Below are 26577 nucleotides of genomic sequence, written 5' to 3' on the forward strand. Positions count from 1 at the left end.
TCAAAATTCTTATAATATTGAAAAAAGAATGCTCAACATATATTGCATAAAGTACAATTTTTTATTTTTATTGATGTTCATTATCTTACAGAACAATAATGCAAATACGGAGCAATAAAAACCTTTAACTTCATTGTATGTTTGAGACGGTCAATAGCACCGGTTTGAGAGGAGATGTTTGCAAACTGACAATCACGCCTTATCTGTGAATGGAAAAAATGGCTTAATATCAATAAAGTTAAAAATCTGAATCAAGTTTTTGCTGTCACACTGAAGGGGTAACTTATGTATGGGTCTTTGTAAGATGTAACGCCATCAACTTGGGCCAGGACAATGACGAACATACTGGATTTCCATCCACCAACCAACCAATATTGAACATTTTTTTTTAGCACTGTGAATTTCTTTATGAAAACATATATTGCTACATGACATTCTTTTTTCTCTATCTTACAAGATACAACTTGCTGCATATATACTGTCTAGATGTTCATATAAACATGTGCTTGATATTATTTGATACATGTGTTATGTCAGGTAAAGTTAGATTTTATCAAGATTTACTTGAGAAAGGTAGGAAACAATAATATCATTTTAAGTGTGAAATATTTGTTAATTATTTAACATTTCTCTATGTTTCAGCTGTTTGTAGCCCTTCTTGTCAGAACGGCGGTAGATGCACCAGTCCGTTCAAATGTTCTTGTCCTAGTGGTTATACGGGAGATATATGTACAGGCTGTAAGTACTACCTTGGTTTGCTTAATCATGCTTTGATAGTTTAACAGGCCATTTTTGCGTCCAATCTATATACTCTTATTTTTCTGTTTGCTATCCGTGAACGGTTTATACATTGTATCAAACATTTCTTGTACATTTCTACCCGCTTGTAATTCATTACTGAACGGCTACATGATAAATTGTCAAATTCTACTTTTGGTTAAATCAGTTCTGTTTTTTTAGTACTTTAACAGTTCTGGTTTCTACAGTACTGTAAAAGTATTGATTTTTTGTGGTAGGCATACAATATCAGAATAACTTTCCTTCAGTTAGAATATGGTGTAAATATATATTATGCGTTATCCGATAGTAATCACTAGTTCACAATCTATGCACAGACTACAAAATCTAATTTGAAATTCTAACAAATACTGTAACGGTGATGTATATTTAGTTCTTGGTAGATATACAGTATAAAATTGAGAATGGCATGGGGAATATGTCAAGGATAAAACAACAGCAGAAGGCTACCAATGGGTCTTCAACGCAACAAGAAATCCCACGTCCAGAGGTTGGCATCAGCTGGGCCTTAAATAGAAAGGAATACTAGTTCAATGAAAACAGACGTCACACTAAACTCCAAAACATATAACTGAACTAGAATTAAAAACATATTCAAGATTTGAATAGGCCAGAGGCTCCTGATTTGGGACTAACGCTAACGTACGCCGGGGTTAAACATATTTTGTGTGATCTCAACTGTCCCCTATACCTATAGCCAATATAGAATAAAGAAACACGCAGCAATACGCACAGTCAAACTCAGTTAAATAGAAGTCCGAGTTCGATGTCAGAATAAGTAATAAAAGAAACGAAGCAATATTACACTGATACATAGATTAATAAAGAATTACTAGCAGTTTTTGACATGCCAGTCCAGACCTCTATATAAATGATTGAAATATTATGTCTTCGTCATATGAAGGTATTTTTGTACTGGTAGCTGTGTTTGTGAGTACATACTAAATAAAGTAAATGTCACTAGACTTTTCTACAAAAGTTGCAAATACACTTGCCATACAAGAGTGCTTTGATTTGACAGAATTGCATTACTAATACATAATTTTGATTTTTTTTGTGTATACCGGTTCCATCAAAGCCTAACAGTAATGAACGATTAAAATGGTTAACGTAATCTAAATAACCTGCATCCACTCAAGTACAGGCTCGTGACCTTGACAAATATATAGTAAATGAGTTGAGTTTAAACATGTTTACGGGCGTGAAAATGTATGTTCTTTCATCAGTTAGGCAGGAAAACTGAAAACATCTGACACATATATACATATTTTTAAATGTAGCCCAGTATAATATTAGTATGGATTAATACCATATGCGAAAAATTACATTCTGATATAGATACTTATCGTTACAGTAGCTGATTGCTCTCACACAAAACCTTGTTATCCAGGAAGGTGTTATGGTGGTAGTGGGTGTAGTTGCACTAATGGATTCACTGGCGCAAGTTGTTTGAAACGTAAGTTGGTTTGACATAGGTGAAAATGAATCAAGATGGGTTTTTTTATATCTGTTTATGTTATCAAAATGACATACACCAAATATCTCTGTTTATTTATTATAATTCTAATATCTATGATTAGTTTATTTAAACAAAAAGAAACACAGTGACGATGATCTATAATTGACAAGGACTCCATGTTTAATAAAATTCCATAAATTTCACTGGGGTTAAGCTGATGACCGTAACTGCATTTACGGACATCCCAAGATGTCGGATGAAAAATTAGGTCAGTTTCTGTATTGTCTGTTAAAGTGTTTCTATATCATTTTCTTTACAAATCATACGTTGAAACGACGTAAATTAATAAAAGAATCACTCGGAAATTACAAATTACTACCGAGAAATGTGCATGAAATGGGAAATTCGATTTGAAAAAATCATTAAGATGACCGTAAATCATAATCAAAATATTTTCAAGATGACCGTAACATATAACAAGGATGACCGTGATTGGTAAAAAGATGACCGTAACTTGTGAAGGATGACCGTAATTTGTAAAGGCTGACTGTAATTTATAAAGGACGACCGTCAATTCTAAGAAATATCCGTACTTGTATTCAAAGCTTTTTGTTGAGTTTGTCGATCTCAATAGGGGCTCGGTTAGCGGATATAAATATGTTTCATAAATTTCCTTTTTTAAACTATTGGCCGTATTTTGGATTCATGACAATGATAGTAAATTGCATATTTCTCGTAAACAATGAAATATTTATTGATAACGACGTTAAAATTTTAATACAAATTGACAGCGATACGACGAAAATTTGAAGAAACATGAATGTGTCCCTAGTACACGGATACCTCATCTACACTATCATTTTTCTATGTTTAGTGGACCGTGAAAATGGGATAAAACTGTAATTTGGCAGTAGAATTAAAAAGATCATACCATAGGGAAAATGTGTACTAAGTTTCAAGTTGATTTAACCTGAAGCTGGACAAACGGACAAACGAACAGACGAACGCACGAACGCACACACAGACCAGAAAAAAACATAATGTTCATAAATGGAGCATAAAAAACATTAATAATACATATGAATGTGTATGGTTCCAGAGGAAGCAAATTAAAATCTTGATTTGTCTTGATATATGCAGGCGGAAATCCAGTTGAAATAGAACAAAAGAATCGTAGCTCTTTGTTAGAGAAGGCGATAAATGTTTACTGTAATGTTTACTAAGTAACAAAATTTTTAAAAGTTATTAGAAAGAATTAAAACGACAATTTTCTTCTCAATTACGAAGTGTTTAATTTTAAAAACACCATTTGCATCAAATACATAGTAATGCAGAACAATAAGATATCATGTCGACGACATGGGTACTATAAGTTGAATGTAGTAAATGCATAACCTCCTTTTTTTTTACCACAGACGGAGAACATATCAATCTATTCATCTATTAGTTCAGAAATTTTCGTGTCTACCCTTCCATTAAATGAATCAAGAACAAATCCCAAAAAATAGGTAACGATTGTATCGAAAAGAAAAAATCGATTGCACCTTTTTATCTTAGGGCGTGTTTGAGGTGTATATTTTGTCTTTAAAACGTACAAAGCAAGATTATTTGATATAGCATCTCGCTTCAGATTCTATATTTTTTATATATCAAAGGTAAAAAAATGACAGTACGAAAAGATGAAATATATGGGTCAAGTGAAATACCTATCTAATGAATCACTAGTCTCGATCATCCAGACGCTCCATACGCATATTGTTGGCTGTAAGAACGATAACTCTGGTGCATCGAGACTAATGAATCACAAAAACAGAGTAGGTGTGTTCGAATAGATATTTTTTTCTAAAAGTACTTGACGACAGTCTTTTAATTTGGATGATGAAAATGCATATCTTTGAAAAACATTTTTTTATGTGTGTGATAGGGTTTATAATCTTCAACCACTGAAAATTTTTAGTCTGCCCTTCCACGAAATATTTAATCAGATTTTTTTTAAATGTTTAAGAATGTTCGAAAATTCCACCTGACATCCGATTAGACAATAGTTTTAAGTTGAATCAATGCAGACAAGATCATTAACTGATGCTCATTAGCTAGTAGATACATTTGTCTTTTAAAATACAACTGACATATAAGGATCGTAATGGTGCTATGTTGATAAATTGATCGGTTTTCAGGAGCAAAATTGGCAGCGCGTCATCCCTACAATGGCTTCCATTTCTACGATTGTGAAAATGAACTGCCTGGTGTAAGGGGGAGATAATTTTGACGAAGTAGAATCCTGACTGTATGAATAACATTTCTGTATATATACAAATTGACAACGTTCCCCCTTGTGATACGCTAGTCATACAAGACTATTTTATGGATCTACTTTGCTGGAGCTCATTATCACTAGTTTATTCGTATGATATTTTCAAAATATTTTCTGTTATTTTATTTGCTCGACAAAATGGAAGATGATATAATATCAATGGGTGTACATGCATTGGCATTTTTAAAAATGTGTATTTATTATACGTCATTAAAAGGAATCCCAGAAATAAAAAAAAAAAATCATTTGTCTTGTAGTTGGAGGCTGTGCACCACAGTTTTGTTCATTATACTTGTAAGGTGTCATTTTATCGCGCTTTTGTTGCATGGTTTTCCCACTTGTTCATGTGCATGTCTTGTTGCAAATTCATTTTAAAAATTCAACCCTCTACTGTAAAAAAGATACATATGGTGAACTATGCATTTGAAGCACGTCTTAGTTTCTTCAACTTATAGGGTAATACTCTCATATTAATACGTTTATACCAACACGATTAACTTCATTGTATACAAAAAGGTAGTTATATAAATACGGATATTTCTTAGAAATGACGGTCAGCCTTTAAAAGTTACGGTCATCATTTACAAATAACGGTCATCTTTAAACCAATTACGGTCACCCTTCTTATGAATCGCTGATTCTGTTAGGGTCATCTCGATTGTGATTTACGGTCATATGAGCGATTTTTTCAAATCGAAATTCCTGTTTCATGCACATTTCTCGGTAGTAATTAGTGATTTCCGTGTGAATCTTATATAAATTTACATCGATGAAATGTATGGTTTGTAAAGAAAATGATATAGAAACACTTTAACAGACAATAGAGAAACTGACCTAATTTTTCATCCGACATCTTGGGATGACCGTGAATGCAGTTACGGTCATCAGCTTTACCCCAGTGAATTTGTTTTAAAAAATATATAAATTCCAAATTGCGATCTGCAATGTTCACCCTCAAGTCTAAATCCAGTAGTAAAAAATAATACCCGTTGTTGTAGTCTCATTATTCAAAAACAGTTACGTCATGGTATAATAAGCGTGTCCATTATTAAGGTCACATACTAAAGAACCAAACAAAGAAACTCTTGAAAATAATTATTAAAGATAGTCGTTATCGCTATACGTGTAATAATTTTTCAACCGGCTGGCTTGAGAAATAATTTTCGCTAGGTTTGTATATCATTTTGCTACTAATCCGCATTCACATGCATTGTCGTCCAATCAGCAAAGTCTTTTTCATGTCTATTTTGTGATATAGTCTATGTTACCAACAAAGACAATAAAAAGACTGCTGATTTGACGAAAAGTCGTGGTAGAGATATCGTATTCAATGCATGGAATTTTATAGCTCATTATGTGGTATACGCTTAGCTCATTGTTGAAGCCGTACGATGACCATTAGTTATTAATTTCTGTGTCATGTAGTCTCTTGTGTATAGTTGTCTTACCGGCAAGCATACCATTACTTCTTTTTTATATGAAAAAAATAAAAACACTTTATAAAACACTACGGTTGAAACACAATACAAAGATTGTCACAGTCATTTATGAAATCAGATATTGTTGGAGGTGTAATGGAACTAATAACAACCGAATTGTTCACTTTTTTAAGATAGCTTCCAGTTTCAAAATACATTATAAGACTTAGCAATTATATCAGACGTTGACATGTATATTATTACACAAAACGTGTTTTAAGAGTCTTTAGCAGTTCGATAAAATGGTAGTAATATATAAACATTACCTTTAAAATGGAAAAACAAAGGTAAAGGCACACTACAATACTCAACATTTTATAACTCTGTAAATAACAACACCTCTTATAAATCGTCTTGAATCTCGAATGATTACTAGGAAAAAATGCTTTGAAAAATATATGCTTTCCGATTTTCATCTCTTTATGTTGCCAGACTTTCTTATATTTAGTTTATTCGTCTTCATATTTGTAATATGCTTGAACTATCTGTCAGTGGTATTAATGCAAAAAACAAAAAAACAATCTTGTTAGTTGCACATAACTTTAAGTATCAGATTAATTAATTATCAAACTAAATTGAATCATTTTACATTCCGTGTATTCAAAATACATGTATGTGGTAAAATTATCAATACAAATTTCCACACTCCGTTTCAGCATATTATGCTTTTTTTCAGTAAGGAGTCACAAATTTAAACCACTAATTGAGAGGGTTAATTCAACTTTCACTTACCACAGTTTTACTAAAGACAAAGATGCATACAATTACATGGCTGATGCGACAAATAGAACTGCTGGTGATATTGTGTGGACGAATCAAAATAAATTCAACCAATTAGAATTTGACCTTGAAGCCGTCGTTGATACTAAAACTGTATTTCCTGACAATCCACCCGAACCTTCATATATAATAGAAAGCAAACTGGGTATTGTAGCTGCAAGTGTTAAGATTATACACGAAAAACTTGGAACAAGTAAAATCATTTTTTAATAAAATCTTTTTTTTAATAAAATCAATGTTTCTTTTTTTAATTGAAACTATCAATTGTTTTTTTTTATGTCTGTATGCAAGATAAATTTTTAACTAAAATGATCAACAAGAAAAATATAATAGCTCTTTAAGATAATTTGTCTCGCACTTACAATAAAAAATAAAATAAACTTACATCTGCTGTCATTAAAGTTGTTTATTGATTCAGTTTTAATATACATTTCATAGTTATTAGAAAGAGTTAGGGTAAATTCCTCCATGCATTATTTCACACCAGCTTATTTGTTACCTTATTCTTAACTGAAAAATTAATTCATAGCTTTCTGTTTTACTTGAAACTTCTGGAGGTAAAGGTATTACGGAAATATCTCAACCTGTTGTTTGAATTTCAAGGGATGTAAAGATATTAGGAAAATATCTCAACCTGTAGTTTGAATTTCAATTAATTGGAGTGGATTCCGTATTTCAGTTTTGAGGGATTTTGAGAAATTTGTATTATACACAAAAAATGAATAAATGGTAACTCTTAACCAAACAAATATACTATAGAACGAAAAGCAATAATATTTTTGTTTAAAACAAATTATTTGTTTTGGTCAAGAATGACATTCGATTTAATTGGTCTTATCAACAAGAATATTCAGAACAACATATCAAATTAGTCTACCTAAACACAGATAACTGGATACCGTTTATATTTTTAGGATTTAAAATGTTTAAAGAAATCGTTACTGCTAGCCATACGACACTTTAAAATTCTCCAGTTGCAGTATTTTTCAACATCTTAACATTGTTTGCAGCAGTGCAAAGGAAATAGTGAATTCACTAAAATTTACTTTTACACGAATACTTTTGTTTTATCCAGTTTTATCTAGAATCGTTTTCTAAAATGATATGTATAATACAATGTAGTATGCCAATGAGTAACATATCTATCTGGACACATTATGTAAACAGGATTCTTTTGCTACTTTCATGTTTTTTACTAATAAAAGATTTTTGCCGTATTTTATCACATAACCTAGGAAAGACGACTAAAATCAACCATACAAAGATTTGTGTTCTGCATCACAAATTGGCAGATTGGACAACGCATCTGTTTTCAAGCTGAACAGAAATCTATGCTTACGTTACGATCACTATAATGATATATGAGTCTGAATTCGTATGTAGGGTGATGCTTGCACAGTGTGAAGTTCATTTTTACTAGATAGAACACATTTTATGTTGATGGGCCTGCTAGAGCCTTCAGGTGCGTGATATTCTAGCTATGCTAAAGACCCATTGTTGGCCTCGGGCTGTACCTACTCATTATTTGGGTTGTCTGGTTAACCCATTCTCTTTCATGAGTCTCCTGCCCATCTAACTTCCGGGTCTCGGTGTTTTGGGGATTCAAATTAAAATCAACATGAAAACACAGGAGATAGGATAAGCCTTAAACGAAAAGAGAGTTTAAAAGTAAAACACTTTTATGCGTTTCCATGATTCTGTCAATTCCAGAGTAACGTATGGTTTAAGAAGCGTTTAATGACTTAAAATAATGACATGATTATCTTCTCAGGTAGAATTGAATTGGTGAAAATTTCACCTTGAATTTGCATCACCTTTACACTAAGAAATGCAGTCTTTATTCAGTTTTAGAAGTCTTTGTCCGATTTTGATAATCGAGGGTTGGTTAATTTGAATATTTCTGTTGAGCCTTTTTGTTACTTCGAATTGTGACTATGTTGATACGCTTTGTATGTATAAATCAAAATTTCTTATTGTACTTTTATTTTGTAGATGGTATGTATACAGCAAAAGAAAGGACTCGTTCGTGTCCAGGCGTCTCAACTTATCAACCCACCAGTGACAAACGTTTCAAGTGCTACAAAAATGATTTATACATAATTCAGTTTGACTCTGGAGACAGGTGGGTCACTTAATTATAACAAACCTCTATCGTGCTACTCTACTTTACATTCACATACAATTTGAAATACCTGCCGCGCAGACGGAAATTATAGCACACATCTTTGATAATCGATAAGGCAAAATCTCTGCCTGAGGACTATCAGTATCCTCCAAAGTACTAAATCGTCAAACAAGTCTTTGTTTTGGGACCGCTTTAACCAAGATTTGTAGTTGTTATCAAAAAAAGAAACCAATCGGGAAGTAGATAAAATTTACAGCACATTTACAATAGTGTGTAAGCAAAGGTAGTGTCGTTGTTAGCTTGCTTGCTAGCTGAACCTTGAAATTATTAATAAATAAGCTAGTGACATCTAGTTGTATGGATGTAATAATCGAGGAAGGAACCAGTGAAAAGTATATTCTCAGGTAGAAGGTGAGTTAAATATGTCAATTTAATTTTAACCAATTACCTCTGTTGATATTCATATTTAGATTGTTTACATGTGTAAATCTATATAGCATCATTATGTAATAGATATACAAACACTGCCTCTCATATCTGTATTATATATGTTATAAGTGTATTATTATCATTATATTTATATTTGTGTGTATTTAGGAAGCAAGTACTACAGAAGGTGTAAAAATTAACTAAGTCGGGTCAAATCTTTGCACTTTCTTTAATTTTGATCAGTTTTCTTCTCTAAATAACTATAATGACTCAACCCAAATGAAGGTACGTATAATAAGGATTTCATGGTTCAGCTAGTAATCAATATACCCAAAGAAATACCCTTAAACTACATACGTAATTTTTTGTGCTGTAATTTGAGTTATATTGCATCCTTCAACTTACCAGAAACTATGGTCATACAGGAATGAATAAATAAAGGCAACAGTAGTATACCGCTGTTTAAAACTCATAAATCCATGGACAAAAAACAAAATCGGGGTAACAAACTAAAACCGAGGGAAACGCATTAAATATAAGAGGAGAACAACGACATAACACCGAAACGTAACACACACAGAAACGGATCAAGCATCAGACAAAACACCACGAGAATAACAAATATAACATGAAAACCAAATACATGAATTTGGGATAGACAAGTACCGTGCCACGTCTTATCTCAATTTCTCAAAAATAAGAGAAAACACAAACGACTCAACGTTAAAATGAGGCAGCGTATACATATCACAGAGAGAAGTTCTTGTTTATATTTTGGCCAGAAGACTTTCTAGAGTTGACTTGTTATTATAAAGTGTAATGATTGATTTTAGGGAAAAAGATAATAGTTCAAATAATAGACAACTTTCGAGTTCGATGCATTTCCGTCAGAAACATTGGCGTTTAAAGGCGTCGTCACTTCCGTTCCAATGTTGAGCGAACGGTTGGAAAACAATGATGCTATAGTGAACGAATTATTCAGCAAATTGAGTTCTCATTGTTGACAATCATCACTACTGTCATAAGGGAATTGTGATTAGTACCTACAGAACAAATATTATGTCTAGTTTATCCTACACAATGACGATCACTAACTTTAAGACACGTGATGAACGTTAATAGTGCAAGTATACAGGCGATCCACGAATCGACTCAGTGAATTACATTGGATTGTAGGTTTCTACGAATTAACTACTACTTATAAACACGTAAATCTAACATAAGTGGGAAAACTCAACTAATATAGTGTCTGCGACTCTTATAATACATGTTTCGTTCAGCGAATGTGTTTGATGTAAAACTATAGCATAATCTACTATTTGCATGCTGAGTTTAAAAATATTTTGCTTGCTAGGCACGATTCGACTTTTTGTTTTGCCTTGCAAAAGCAGTTGAACAGGTTATGCCCGTTATTATATATTCTACCTGTGACTCAATTTCACGGCGTGTCACGTGTTTTGAATGTACAAATACGCAGATAAGGTAGGAATGAAAAACGAGACATCCCTTCATCTAACACACAATCTAGAAAAGAAAAATTCATAGGTTCATCACCGTAAAGTAAGCTTAAACGGGACAAACACGAATTAAACAAATGTCTTTATGACATATGATAGATGATATAGGCTTTATACATGTTCACTTCCAATCGGTTGGTCGTAAACACTTTGTAGTCCATCATGCATCGTTACTTATTTAGTGAATAGTTCAAACAACCAGAAAAAAAGAAAATAAATATCAACTCATAACTACACAAACACCATGGCATGCACAAGTGTTTCTTGCTAAAAATGTTGAGCGAACGGTTGGAAAACTATGATGCTATATTGAACGAATTATTCGGCAAATTGAGTTCTCATTGTTGACAATCATCACTACTGTCATAAGGGAATTGGGATTAGTACCTACAGAACAAATATTATTTCTAGTTTATCCTACACAATGACGATCACTAACTTTAAGACACGTGATGAACGTTAATAGTGCAAGTATACAGGCGATCCACGAATCGACTCAGTGAATTACATTGGATTGTAGGTTTCTACGAATTAACTACTACTTATAAACACGTAAATCTAACATAAGTGGGAAAACTCAACTAATATAGTGTCTGCGACTCTTATAATACATGTTTCGTTCAGCGAATGTGTTTGATGTAAAACTATAGCATAATCTACTATTTGCATGCTGAGTTTAAAAATATTTTGCTTGCTAGGCACGATTCGACTTTTTGTTTTGCCTTGCAAAAGCAGTTGAACAGGTTATGCCCGTTATTATATATTCTACCTGTGACTCAATTTCACGGCGTGTCACGTGTTTTGAATGTACAAATACGCAGATAAGGTAGGAATGAAAAACGAGACATCCCTTCATCTAACACACAATCTAGAAAAGAAAAATTCATAGGTTCATCACCGTAAAGTAAGCTTAAACGGGACAAACACGAATTAAACAAATGTCTTTATGACATATGATAGATGATATAGGCTTTATACATGTTCACTTCCAATCGGTTGGTCGTAAACACTTTGTAGTCCATCATGCATCGTTACTTATTTAGTGAATAGTTCAAACAACCAGAAAAAAAGAAAATAAATATCAACTTATAACTACACAAACACCATGGCATGCACAAGTGTTTCTTGCTAAAAATGTTGAGCGAACGGTTGGAAAACTATGATGCTATATTGAACGAATTATTCGGCAAATTGAGTTCTCATTGTTGACAATCATCACTACTGTCATAAGGGAATTGGTATTAGTACCTACAGAACAAATATTATTTCTAGTTTATCCTACACAATGACGATAACTAACTTTAAGACGCTTGATGAACGTTAATAGTGCAAGGATACAGGCGATCCACTGTATCTGGTTAATGAAGTCATATAAGCGCTCATAATTGAAGATTTTTTTTCGGTAAAGAAACTCGAAAGTGGTCTTTTAAAATGGTGTTCGTCAGGGGATATTACAATGCTTTAGGTAATTATTTGTATCCCTTTAGTTTTTAAAATGTACAACTGTATGAATATGGAGAAAAGAGTGAACTCAAACGAAGTTCTTCATGGGTTTCTAACAGGTCCGGTACTCTATTTTTTAAAATATATTTTCATAGTTATTTCCCATAATGAAATCAGACATGGCTTTGAAAAACCTACATTGTACGAATCGACTCAATGAATTACATTGGATTGTGGTCTTCTACGAATTAACTACTACTTATAAACACGTAAATCTAACATAAGTGGGAAAACTCAACTAATATAGTGTCTGCGACTTTTTTGTGTTTGATGCAAAAGCAGTTGAACAGGGTATGCCCATTATTATATATTCTATTTGTGACTCAATTTCACGGCGTGTCACGTGTTTTGAATGTACAAATACGCAGATAAGGTAGGAATGAAAAACGAGACATCTCTTCATCTAAGACACAATCTAGAAAAGAAAAATTCATAGGTTCATCACCGTAAAGTAAGCTTTAACGGGACAAACACGAATTAAAAAAATGTCTTAATGACATATGATAGATGATATAGGCTTTATACATGTTCACTTCCAATCGGTTGGTCGTAAACACTTTGTAGTCCATCATAAAATTGAGAATGGAAATGGGGAATGTGCCAAAGAGACAACAACCCGACCATAGAAAAAAAACAACAACAGAAGGTCACTAACAGGTCTTCAATGTAGCGAGAAATTCCCGCAACGGGAGGCGTCCTTCAACTGGCCCCTAAACAAATATATACTTGTTCAGTGATAATGAACGCCATACTAGTTTCCAAATTGTACACAAGAAACTAAAATTATAATAATACAAGACTAACAAAGGCCAGAGGCTCCTGACTTGGGACAGGCGCAAAAATGCGGCGGGGTTAAACATGTTTGTGAGATCTCAACCCTCCCCTATACCTCTAGCCAATGTAGAAAAGTAAACGCATAACAATACGCACATTAAAATTCAGTTCAAGAGAAGTCCGAGTCTGATGTCAGAAGATGTAACCAAAAAAATTAAACAAAATGACAATAATACATAAATAACAACAGACTACTAGCAGTTAACTGACATGCCAGCTCCAGACTTCAATTAAACTGACTGAAAGATTATGATTTCATCATATGAACATCAGGCACAATCCTTCCCGTTAGGGGTTTAGTATCATACCATCATAACATATATGAGAAGAACATAACCCGTGTCATGCCAACAACTGGTTTTTGAATAAATGTGTTTTGTTCCGATGCAAAGATCCTATAAGTGAATCAATATTAACGCCAAAATATGCAATCTTTAATGACCTGACAACAGTATCCCTTCTTAATAAGTCTATTCAAAGGTTTTGTTAGTGTATGAGGTGAATACTGACACCTTTGTGCTTTATAAAGAATATTTCCATAAAAAATTTGATGTGAAATACCTGAACGTATAAGAAGTCTGCATGTTGAGCTATATTTACGAATGAGGTCCTTATACCGATGATAAAATTAAGTAAATGTTTTGACTAGTTTGTGAAATCGAAAACCCTGGTGTAATAATTTTTTAGTAATACATAAATTTCTCTCGTTAAAATCTTAAACATTGTTACATACGCGAGCGAATCGTACAAGTTGAGATATATAAACACCGTAAGATGGTGACAAGGGAACGTCACCATCTAAAAATGAATAATTAACGATAGGAAATGAAAAATCATCTCTTTTATCATAAATTTTAGTATTCAGCTTTCCGTTAGTGATATAGATATCAAGATCGAGGAAAGGGCAGTGGTCATTGTTAGTATTAGCTTTATTTCAAGCAAGTTCAACAGGATAAATTTCTTTAATATACATACTGAAGTCGTCATTATTGAGAGCCAAAATATCATCCAAATATCTAGTATTATTAAATTTGTTTATCAGATGTTGTTTCGATGGGTCTTTGCTTATTTTTGTCATAAATTGTAACTCATAGCTATACAAAAACAGGTCCGCAATAAGTGGTGCACAGTTAGTCCCCATTGGAATTCAGATAATCTGACGATATACGGAATCCCCAAAGCGAACAAAAATGTTATCTAGTAAAAATGCAAGGGCATATATAGTATCAAAGCATGTCCAATTGACATAGTTTTTTTGTTTATTGCTACTAAAAAATGACCTAAAAGAGTTTGAACATATATATTCACATTCTGACTTTTTAAATGCCCATTTAATTAGGTGTGTGAATGTGAGGCAATGTGGTATACAGGGTAGAAAATCAAAACTTTGAACAGATTTAAAATCACCAATATAAGCATGCAATTTATCAAGTACTTCCAACGAGTTCTTGACACTCCAAAAGTAATTAATTCCACTATTTTCGAAGGCCTTATTTGAACAATTTATTATCAGGTTTTTAATTGTACCAAGTGTGCTGGTAAGAAGAATAGACAATTTAGTAGTGGAACAATGGCTTGAAGACGAAATAAATTTATATTTGTAAGGTGTTTTGTGTAGCTTCGGAAGCCAGTACATAGTTGGGATACACCATGCATCGTTACTTATTTAGTGAATAGTTCAAACAACCAGAAAAAAAGAAAATAAATATCAACTCATAACTACACAAACACCATGGCATGCACAAGTGTTTCTTGCTAAACATACATTTATCGTCCTTGAGGTCAAAGTTTAAGGTCACATGGAGGTCAATATTTTAAGGGGCACACCAACTCATGATGATAATGCACATGCCAAAAATGTAAGGACTAGGTTAAAACACGAATAAGCTATGGCACGGTTGTGTTTTTTGCAAAAAAAAAACCAACAAAATTAAGTTGACCTTGAGGTCAAATATGAAAGTCACGTGTAGATCATGATGAATCAAGACATTCAACCTCATGATGATAAATCCATATGCAAAATATCTAAGGCCTCGTTCATCAGAAAAACAAGTTAAGGTCGTTCTGAATTTTGTTCTCATTTAATGAGACAATTTGAGGGTTGGGGCCTATTTCAAACTTAAATACGAAAACATTTGGTGGTTAAATTTTTATATTTTTTTGCAGGCACAACAGACTTGTATAGCACCATAAATGGTTATTATTAAAAAAAAATAGACGAAACAATTCATTTAAAAAAACAAATTCTCAAATGCTACAACAATCACATTCACATTAGCGGGCCGACTCTGATTACCCTTTTTTTTCTAGTTCAGACAAAAGTTTTAATCAAGTAAAAATAGAAATACAATAAAAAGGTATCAGTGAACTAATGTTCGCCTCATTTATATTCCGGCGTTTTCAGTTTATTTTTGATTTATGAGTTTGACTGTCCCTTGGTATCTTTCGTCCCTCTTTTATGGTTATTAACTATGCTATTAACGTATTTGCCTCTATACACAAAATTATTTCTAAAACTTCCAAATTTGACCGATACTAGAATGTAAAAGATGACATATTTGAGTTACAAAAGATTTTGAACCTTTGGTTCCAAGTTTTTTTTCTTAATTTTACAAGATGCTTAGCTTTGCCTGGTTTATCAATGATAGAAAAACAAGAAAAATTAAACGACAGGCTTTTTTGGGGTAAAGTGTTCAAACCACTAGGAAGGTTACACTACTAGTTTATTTGGTTTCGATTTATTATTTGATTTCTGCCTTGAACGTATATATGTATCATATTTTCTTTTATATTGAAGTATCCTGTTTATCCGTCCATCTGTCATTTTGTCTGTAATTTAGTCTGCTGTTATCTGTCGTATGTCCAGCTGCCTTGTAAACCAACATCTGGACATTAGACAATTAAAGAACACTATCCGATAATGTAAATTGAGGAATATTTAAGTTAATTACCATCCAAAAGGGAATATAACCAAATTAGCTTCAATATATTAAAAGCATTGCGAAACCTAAGATATTTTTGTGCGGTTTCTAAAGCTTATAGTTCAAAGATACAAAAACATTAAGCACTGTACAATTTTCAATTCGTTGAGATAATTGTTTGGATTCGAAAAATATGCCAAGGTATATGAATAAGATTGGAGCCTTATAAAATGATCTTTGAAAAATTACACACTTTTGCAAATTATCTAATTGTTCTAATGAATCTGTAATAATATACGGATAGCTTAAATTAGAAATATGCTTTTTATAAAAATCAATTGCAAAGGATCACGTTCGGGTTGTGTTAATGCTATAGAATTTATGATTGTGTGTCTTATTAATGCAGGTATAAGATCAAATATACAATTACAACTGGCGGATATCGGAAGGTTAGATATTCGGGAACCGACACGTACTCTGGTATCAGCGAGGAAAACTCCATGGAGTTCTGGTTTGACTATGATGAACCAAACCATTGCATAGAAAAAAAGGACACTTGTACTTCAAATGGAATTCCACTGCAGTTGCGGGAAGATATAACTAAGGTAAATTAGGGCAAGAGTAGTTTATCGATTTTTAAAAATTAAAATTCACAAAAATACTGAACTCCGAGGAAAATTCAAAACGGAATGTCCCTAATCAAATGGCAAAATCAAATGATAAAAAAACATCATATCATACGAATTGACAACAACTGTCATATTCCTGACTTGTTACAGACATTTTCAAATGTAGAAAATAGTGGATTGAACCTAGTATGATAGCGCTTAACCTTTCACTTGTACGAAAGTAGCATCAAATTTTTTAATATTGATAACGATGCGTGAACAAAACAAACAGACACAATAAATGTCATAAATTGATCAAGGAAACAAATTAAGGGAAAAACAAAACTAGTCAAAGTACATAAACTTCATAATGGTTGATACATGGTGCGTCGTAAAGGTAAGATGATACTTTTATGCCTCTGTTCTTTATATTTTTTGTTTAAATTTTGGTTCATTTATATGTTTCGGAATTTAGTATGACGTTCTTTTTCTCTGAACTAGTACACGTTTTAGTTTAGTTTAGGGGGTACATGATGTTCGCCTGATTGGCAGATTTTACTCGCAGCCTTGGTGATCTATTGATGGCTTTGTGCTATTTTTGCTCTTTTGATCGTGTTGTCGTCTCCTTGACACATTCCCCGTTTTCGTTCTCATTTTAATCATACGGGAATTAGATACAATAATAAAAAAATATATTAGAGGACTCAGTACTATATAATCTAAACATCTAAGACAGAAATTGTCGCGAGTGAGTTTTAACTTAAACATTTGTTATCGGTTAACTATTCTTGATGACGGCTGTCATTCGGTTTAACGAGAGAAATGATCGTGAAAGAATATCTAACGGCGGTCAAGTATTGAGAGACGATCGTGAAAGCTCTGGTAACGGGTCGTGAAAGACATTAATGTAAATTCTAGTTCAGAATTTTTGAAAAAATCCCTTAATTTTCAAAACGCGGAACAAATGCGAACAAAACAAATATGTCTGTCAAAATGGTTTAACTTCCTCAACATAACTGTGAAATAAGATAAAGAACATATGCAATACTTTATGAAAAAAGACACAAAAGTCGCAATGCATGTCTATGAAATTAATTACAAATAACACGCTTTTTGTACCTATAATGGTCATATTTCATTATTTCATGTTTATCATGATATATTTGAAATTTAATCTTTTGTGTATCTGATAGTACAGTAAAATTAAAGTATGTTCTTCCCTTAAAAGCATTAATTTGTATATGAAAACCTTGAATTTGTTGAACTTCCATCAAACTTGATCGTGAAAGATCAGGCAACGCATTATTTTCATCGTGAAAGATAATGCTTGACCAGACTTAATACTAGTAATCATTCTATTACCATTTGATAAACCTGTAACTGGTTGAAGTTGTAACTTTTTTCTTTTCAACACTTTACCTCGAAAGCAAAAACAATATAAAAAAAAAAACCCAACTAAAAACGTGTCTAAATAAGTGTGAAAGATTCAGCTCTGAGAATCGACTAAGTGCAATTCAGGCAGACCGACACTATTTAGCCAATAATACGGATATGCAACGTTTAAACCAAAATGATATCCATCAAACAAAAAAATTACTGCAAAACAGTATCTTTCATGAATAATTTGAGATTGAACGATAACCAACATTTTGTGCAACAGTACTTTCTTAAATTATTTATATACAACGCATATGTGGATTGATTTAACTATATACTACAGACACTAGAATACTAGAAATCAAATGATGTAATGTCTCGTCTGCTTTACGATTGTTAATGGTTCATCAAAAGAGTTCAAGGTCAGATGAACCATGGCATTTCTACGAATATCCCATACACCAAATAAATGTGTTCCGATTCTTACAGTGCCTTAGAAACTGACAAATGTAAAAGTTATACTTGGCCAATTAATTCGGAACATAAGGTCAAAAGTATATGAACCCTGACCGACAGCCAGACATCATGGTCATATATGAAACATGCAAACAGACATCTACACCATAAACGAAATACCTTGGTGCTATAGCATACAGGTATATATCCAAAAGGCTAAACAACATAAAAAGAACATTGTCGAATGATGCATGATAATGAGTTCGATGCTATTTGAAACCTTGCAGAAGTCGAAAATGTACACCTTACAATCATAACAACAGACAGTTATCCTAAAGCTTAACGAATTCGCGATACGGACTTGACCACACAAATGAATCTTCATCCATGAAATGAGGCAAATTCGGGGTCAGGTGAATCCTGTCCGACGGACATGTAGTTTTTAGGATCCAATGTACAAACTGTGGGTATCCTATAACTCGTGATAAGTGAGTAATTCACATGACAATAAAAAAAACTAGCTTTGCTCAATACCAATAACAAATATTAATTATGTTATAACTGAAGAATAGTTTGAACGTCTTCGTAACATCAGATCTTTCACGATCCTTTTCACGATCTTCCAAAATGCGGTACGTGATCTTTCACGATCCGAAAAATAAATTTTTGTGTAAATAGTTCTTTATTTACCAAGTAGTAGATTATGTTTATACAAAATAACTATGAGAACCATTTGATTAATTAAATGGAATGCCCTTATTCGGACAAACGTAGTTTTTCTACTCAAATTTGTGAAAAAAATCATGTTTGTTCACATTTTTTATGTCATTGAAATGTCGAGAGCAATCTGCCTTTTGTTGTTTTGTAATAACTATGTACTGTTAAAACTGGATATTCTCACATACTGATTATAATGTTTAACTATTTTGACAAACAGTTTTATTTTGTCGTTAATTTGTCTGTATAATTAATTAAATTCGAATATTTATTGACCTTTCGTATGTCTTCCCGATTAAATGTCTTTCACGATCCGTTAACAGAGATTTTACGATCGTCTTTCAATACTTGACCGCCGTTAGATATTCTTTCACGATCATTTCTTTCGTTAAATCGAAAGACACCTGTGTTGATGGTTACCGTTAATCTCATTGTCGATTTCAAGAAAATCAAATGTAAATTGAACAATATATTTTAGTTTGTACCAGTGTAGTGCATGTTAAACGTCTGGTTATATAAATCTATATTTTAATCAACATTCCTAGTTTATAACCAGCCGCACTGTCGTTTATTCTAATTATGTCATTTGGGTTTGGAAGTTTTACTAAATTTTCGTAGAGATAATTTTGAAAAGTTAGAATGTTTAGACAAAACAAAATGTTATATTTTGAAAAAAAAGCTGTTGTTTATTTGTTAAATGTGGCGCCAGGTGTGATGATTACTTTGATGATATAATAAACAGTTCAAAGATTATTTTTACACATCTTTGAACGAGATATTTCGTAGAAACTCACTGCAAGTAATATTTAAATAGGTCAAATAATACCTACCTCAAGTAAATCTAATGATACATTTGAATGAACATTTGAAATGAATTGTATTTCTTATAATTTGAAAAGTTACCAATCTCACCAAAATGGTCTGGATGGGTTGACAAGCTAGCGGGAATAGAGAAATATGTCATAGAAGTTTGGAAAATGGAGTATAGCGTCGAATATACAGGTTTAAGAGAACCAGATATAACAACAAAGTTCAATCCAGTTCCGGATTATATAAAGGAAGTACTTCCAGAGAATCCCATAAGGTTTCCTACTTACCAACCAACAGATCCAGGGGTTTATTCTGTGATTTTAGAAGTTAATGATAGGGCGAATAATTCTAGATATGCCAGAAGATTTGTCATTTATGACAACACGTCAGAAATAATTACAAGTGAAATTCATCGTTTGTATGCAGTATCTGCATCCAATGAATCGCATTTCTCTTGGATGACGAAGTTTAGTTCACACATGAATGTGTCATGGACTAACCATTTTGTAAACGATGTACACGAAAAGGGTCATTTTCTGGCCAAAATTCTAGACTATACGCCAAGACTAAGTGATGGTTTAAATAGAGTTGATTACAAGAGAATCCCAAATATATTTGACGACAATGAGGGCTTCAGAAACAAAACGGCTATTAGAAATATTAACTCCATTGTGCGATTTGAAACCAGGCATGGAAAAGTCAGCACAGAAATACCACAGATTGGATGGGTTCCTGTTTTTCCTCTTCGGGAAAACTTTACTTTTAACCTAGATGGAATTGATATAGAAGATGGAGATTCCCACCAATTTTGGGTTCGAGCATACGATATCATGAGTAATACAAAAGTGGACTCTACAGTTGTTCATTTTGATAGCAGTGAACCGTTTGTATACGAACTAATGATAGATCTTAACATAAATGATGGAAACTATCCTTTCTCTAGCAGGTAACTTTTTTTTATTTCACTACGCTTTTTGTTTAGTAATAGACGTGTTCACCATAAGCCGATACCGATACCGAAACCGATACCGAAACCGATACCGAAACCAAAAATAGTAGTGAGGAAAATAATACATGTTTATATGTTTAATTAATTCAACCCTGTTACTCTATCATATTGTGTGAAATTTTAATGTACTAGATAAAGTATTACTTCAATTCAACAATTTACATGAATCTATCAAAAAATCAAAGGGAAGTATCAAATAAAAAAATAATAACGCAAGTTAAGAATACTATACATAAATCAGAGTATAAGACAGAGGAATAAATGAGTGGTACGTATAAACTAGCAAAATACACTTTTAATAGTATTGATTTGGTAAAGATATTACCCTACATTTGAACTATTCGCTTTGACTTTTTATGTTAGCAAAACTTTGATTCATAAACATGATAAAGCTAACCAAGAAAGTATTCATTAAGCTAACCATGAATGTATTCATTAAGCTATCCATGAAACTATTCATTCACCTATCCATGAAATAATTCATCTAACATACAGATTAGTGATAACATGGCCTTCAATTGAAGAATAGGAATCTATGAAGGGTGATTGGCCAGAATTGGATCTACTGATGGCACCTCCCAATGAATAAATCGCCAAATCAAAAAAACACATTTGTTAAAGTGAAAATTGTTATAGACAATGAATTAATACGCAAGCAACAATAGACATAGGAAAGAAAATACAATATATAAAACCTGGTTTCTCAGGTCATAACAATGACGCAATGACTTACACATTGGTGGATGCGATCGGTCCACACGAACTATATTCGTTTTCTAGTGATTGTTATTTACTTGCAGATACGATATATCTATCTTAGTGCAAAATTTCGCAATCAACGCAAATGTTTCAATTCTAGGGTTTATGTAAATCTAAAACATTCCATAAGACGAATGAAAATTTATATAATAATAGGTTCTCTTTATAAACATAGTCAGAACGATAATGCACCTATTGTTAAACTATGCGCAGCTCTTTCCCAACGACGATAACTGCTTCATGAATTATATACATCATAAATAAATTGTATAAATGCATCAAAATCTTAAATTTGTATATTACTTGCATTTCTGCATTCAAAAATGGTTGAATTTAAGTTAGCTTGATTGATAGATTCATGTGAATTGAAGAATTGAAAGTCATAGTAATCAAAGGTACCAGGCTTATAATTTGATACGCAATACCCGCGTTTCGTCTACATAAGACTCACCAATGACGCTCAAATCAAAAGTGTTAGAGAGACAAGCAAGTATTAAGTAGAAGAGCATTGAGGATCCAAAATTCAAAAAGGTTGTGCAAAATACGACTAGAGTTAAATCCATGTCTGGGATAAGAAAATCCTCAGTATTGCGAATTATTCATACTATTTGAAGTAATACTCCATCTCGTGTATTCAAATTGCAAAAAACAAAATACAATGGAGTTTAAGGGTTGAGTTAATTATCATTATGAACATTTATCATTTACCTCACTACTTTTTTTTGTGTTTCGGTATCGGTTTCAGTTTCGGATTCGGTATCGGCTTATGGTGAACATGTCTAATTGTGACTAACCAATTGACGTGAAAAGCGAAATCTATGAGACAAAAGTTTTGAACTAAAATTGTAATATTTATTAGTCAAATGTTCGATTTTAATTTTCTTGATACTCTAAACTATATCTATTGTCTCATGCCGACTTAAGACCATCAAGTTGCTGTTATATTATATCAACACCCGATTTCCTTGAATATTAATGAAAAATTATAACTCCTTTTTTCAACAGTCTTCTTTTACTTTTTCGCTTAATATAATAAAATTCAGTACTTTTATAAAAAACTGAAATATTAATTGTGGTTGAAGTTTATATTAAATTTAACATTTTTTTTCAGCGTTGTTGTTTCTGCGAAGGATCAACACAGTGGTATAAAGAAAATGTCATTTAAATTCATAGTGAATGAAACAGAGGAGGTCAGAAGCGAGCATACGTTTGACATACAAACACAGGTAATATCATTGTTGATATATAAGGCAAAGGCATCTTACAAATGTATTTGTCCATTGATATACAATTGTATTATATATTATCGCCAATAAGAAGCGTACGAACCCAAAGTGAAAGTCTAACTCATTAATCAAATTCAGACCAAAAATAGAAAAAAGCCCCGCACAAATGACAAACAGCACAACATAACATAAAATCTAAGGCTAAACTACACGAATCTAACAAAACTGGGTGTGATTGTAGATGCTCCGGGAGAATAGGCACATCCAGCTCCAAATTGATGATCATGTAAGTCCACACCCGTGATTGTTAACACATTTATAGTGATTTGTTGGTCTGGTTAATTTAACTGTTTAAAATGTGTGATATGCTTCAATAAGACATATAGACCATACCAGGACCCTTAATCATATGGAGGTCAGTTTACCATATTCATCATTAAAATAGATACTGTATACAGTATTAAAAACCACCACTTTCATTAGATATCAATATTTCCGAGTCTAAGGTCTATAGCTTTTGAGATGAATAATATAAGACTAAGGCTATTATTGTACATGTATTCGTGCTTTCATATATTATGATAGTTATCAAAGGTACCAGGATTATAATTAAGTACACCAGACGCGCGTTTCGTTTACATAAGACTCATCAGTGACGCTCATATCAAAATATTTATAAAGCCAAACAAGTACAAAGTTGAAGAGCATTGAGGATCCAAAATTCCAAAAGGTTGTGCCAAATACGGCTAAGGTAATCTATGCCTGGGATAAGAATATCCTTAGTTTTTCGAAAAATTCAAAGTTTTGAAAACAGGAAATTCATAAAAATGACCACATCATTGATATTCATGTCAACACCGAAGTGTTGAATAGTCCATGTTGGGATAATAATTCACATTTCATTTCTTTATCATATATTATCATTACAACATCATATAATTTTTTTTTAATTATAAACAGCTTCTTTGGCACCTTTTATTTATAAGTTTCCAAAAAAAAAAAAAAGAAAGAAAAAACGCACCAAAACGTCAAATGACTGTTCAAGTAACATGATAATTTTTAAAGATTTCTATATATAATATCAGCGCAGTTAAGAACAATGATTAAATTTTATATATCAATAATTCTTTATCATAAATATCTCATGAAAATATTTGACATGTTCCAACTTCCGCTCATATTTTAATCAAATATTCACATTAGCGCAGAAAGGACGGATATTCGTTATAGACACCCGTTTACAAAATTATTTCATGTCTACCTGTACGAATTTCAAACGCGCAATTTTACACCAGTACTTAAAACCCTCCATCCTTTGTGGGTGCATTTAACATAGATAAATAAAATTGTATGGTATGGGCAAGATGAGGATGTTAAATTTGATGTATGCCTTTTTGTGCTTCTTCGTTACATTTGTTGTTTTTATAGTGATAACAGAATGTTGACTGCTGTAGCCCTATCTTTGACATTTTTACCTTTTGTGTCTGTTTGTTTTGTTCACTTATCGGTGACAATGTAATGAAATTTGATGCGACTGTCATACAAGTGAGAGGTTTAGCTAGCTATAAAATCAGGTTCAATCCACCATTTCCTACATTAGACAATGCCTGTACTAAGAATATGACAGATGTTATCCATTCGTTTGATGTGTTTGAACTTTTGATTTTGCCATTTGATTGGGGACTTTTCTTTTTGAATTTTCCTTAGTTCAGTATTTTTGTGATTTTACGTTTTATTAATATTATATATTATTAAATGAGTATCATTGCTAATCGGTAACCGTTTCTTGAAAAAAAACTAAACTACAGTAACCTCCCTCCAGATATATATTGATATTCATGTTTTGGTGCAATAAAGGGTTCAAATACTGCACTTACCATACACCGTCTTTTGAAAATGGAAAAAATAATATTGTGATTGTTTTGTTTCTTTTCTCCTACTTTAGCCAAGAGAATACTGCAACAAGCTACCAAAAGAATGTTACTGTGTTCGGATGGGCGATTGTTTCATGATAGACATGCATCTTGAAATAAACAATTGCTGGATGGAAGTTCCAATTGGTGACTTTAAAAATGATGTTTATTTACTTGAAGTTACGGTGTTTAACTCTGCAATGCTTAAATCAAGCATTGCAAAAACAGTAAGTATAAATGTATAGTTAAAGATAGTTAAAGACAAATAAAACAAGCTGATGGATATAAGTTTTTTGCCAATCTTGTTTTAAGACTGTATAACGTAAAAGCGAACTCTTTGCTTGAGATTTTTATTATCTTTATTTCATTTTTGTCAATCTTCAAAATAATGAACTCTGTTCAAATGAAACTTATAAAGACTATTTAACAATATGCTCCATAGTACATACATACACAAAACACGTAGAATTTGCAAGTTGCATAAATATCAAAGATAACACAACATTTATCTTTCTTTTTAATAGATTGAAATGGTTAAAACCATTAATGGTGTTCAAGACTGTAAGTTGGTTTTTCATTATTCTGTAAGCAACTTTTCGTAGTAATACATGAAATGATGATAAAATTCAAACAGTCCTATAACATCTGATCTGAATATGTGCAAGAAATGTACAGAACCCAAGTTTTGTCTGTGTTTTTAAAACTATTTGAATACAACTTCATTATGTTGAACATACAAATCATTTGTTATATTTTTGCCCAAATACAATCTGCCAATGGGCATGAAATATCTGACAAAATATGGGACAACAGTAACTACAGCTGAATCTATACTTATGCCACAACATCGAAACGATCTTCGAACATTCAGTTTTAAAAAGAGGCGGTGTTCTGCAAATAAAACATATTTTCAGATTTTGGATTTCTAATCCATACCAAAATATAAATGAACGATTTAGATAATTTAGGAGATGGTATATTAGTAATTTATACTTGATATCAAAATTTCATTTTATGAGATATTGGAATATGCATTTTTATTAATATGTTGACATAAATGTAAATTCTTTCTTGATAAAATCAAGTTTGAAATTTACCGGAGCTTCTCGCGAATGGAGCAATGGGTGACACGATAGTTTTTGAAAAATAAATCCCACGTTATAAAGAACATTTGCAATATTTAAATGCCACTTTCAGCTTTTTTATAAACGGCTTCGTTTCCTCACTTCCCATGATAATGAGCTTTTTGTTAATGCATATAATGTATAGTCATATTGACCTTAAGACCTCTTTAATTGGAATTAGTTAAAATGTCAAAATCTATAATTTTAGTTTATAATACTTTGCGTGGTAAAAAAACATATGGTCAGGTTTGACACTTGTAATCTGCAAATGAAAAGTAATCAATTTGTGTGACAACGATGTAAGAACAGAATCAAACCGGTTAATGTCAAATGAACTTTTAATGACCTAATAACATTAACTGTACCAATTTTCCTGCACCAGATGCGCATTTCGACAATAAATGTCTCTTCAGTAATGCT

The 26577-nt window shown here is 32.3% G+C and overlaps 1 protein-coding gene across 1 annotated transcript in view; it reads left to right on the forward strand.

Annotated features, from left to right (window-relative positions):
- The window catches only part of LOC139512564 (uncharacterized), a 53234-nt gene that overhangs the window by 17634 nt on the left and 9023 nt on the right, over positions 1–26577 (forward strand). Inside the window, exons 5-13 of the mRNA XM_071300279.1 lie at positions 643–738; positions 2153–2254; positions 6726–7022; positions 8822–8951; positions 16565–16763; positions 20216–21072; positions 23006–23120; positions 25066–25260; positions 25558–25594. Of these exons, the coding sequence (XP_071156380.1) occupies positions 643–738; positions 2153–2254; positions 6726–7022; positions 8822–8951; positions 16565–16763; positions 20216–21072; positions 23006–23120; positions 25066–25260; positions 25558–25594 (2028 nt within the window). The remainder of the gene's footprint in view (positions 1–642; positions 739–2152; positions 2255–6725; positions 7023–8821; positions 8952–16564; positions 16764–20215; positions 21073–23005; positions 23121–25065; positions 25261–25557; positions 25595–26577) is intronic.

This window comes from Mytilus edulis, chromosome 2 (assembly GCF_963676685.1).
Source record: "Mytilus edulis chromosome 2, xbMytEdul2.2, whole genome shotgun sequence".
In the NCBI taxonomy this organism is placed as follows: domain Eukaryota; kingdom Metazoa; phylum Mollusca; class Bivalvia; order Mytilida; family Mytilidae; genus Mytilus; species Mytilus edulis.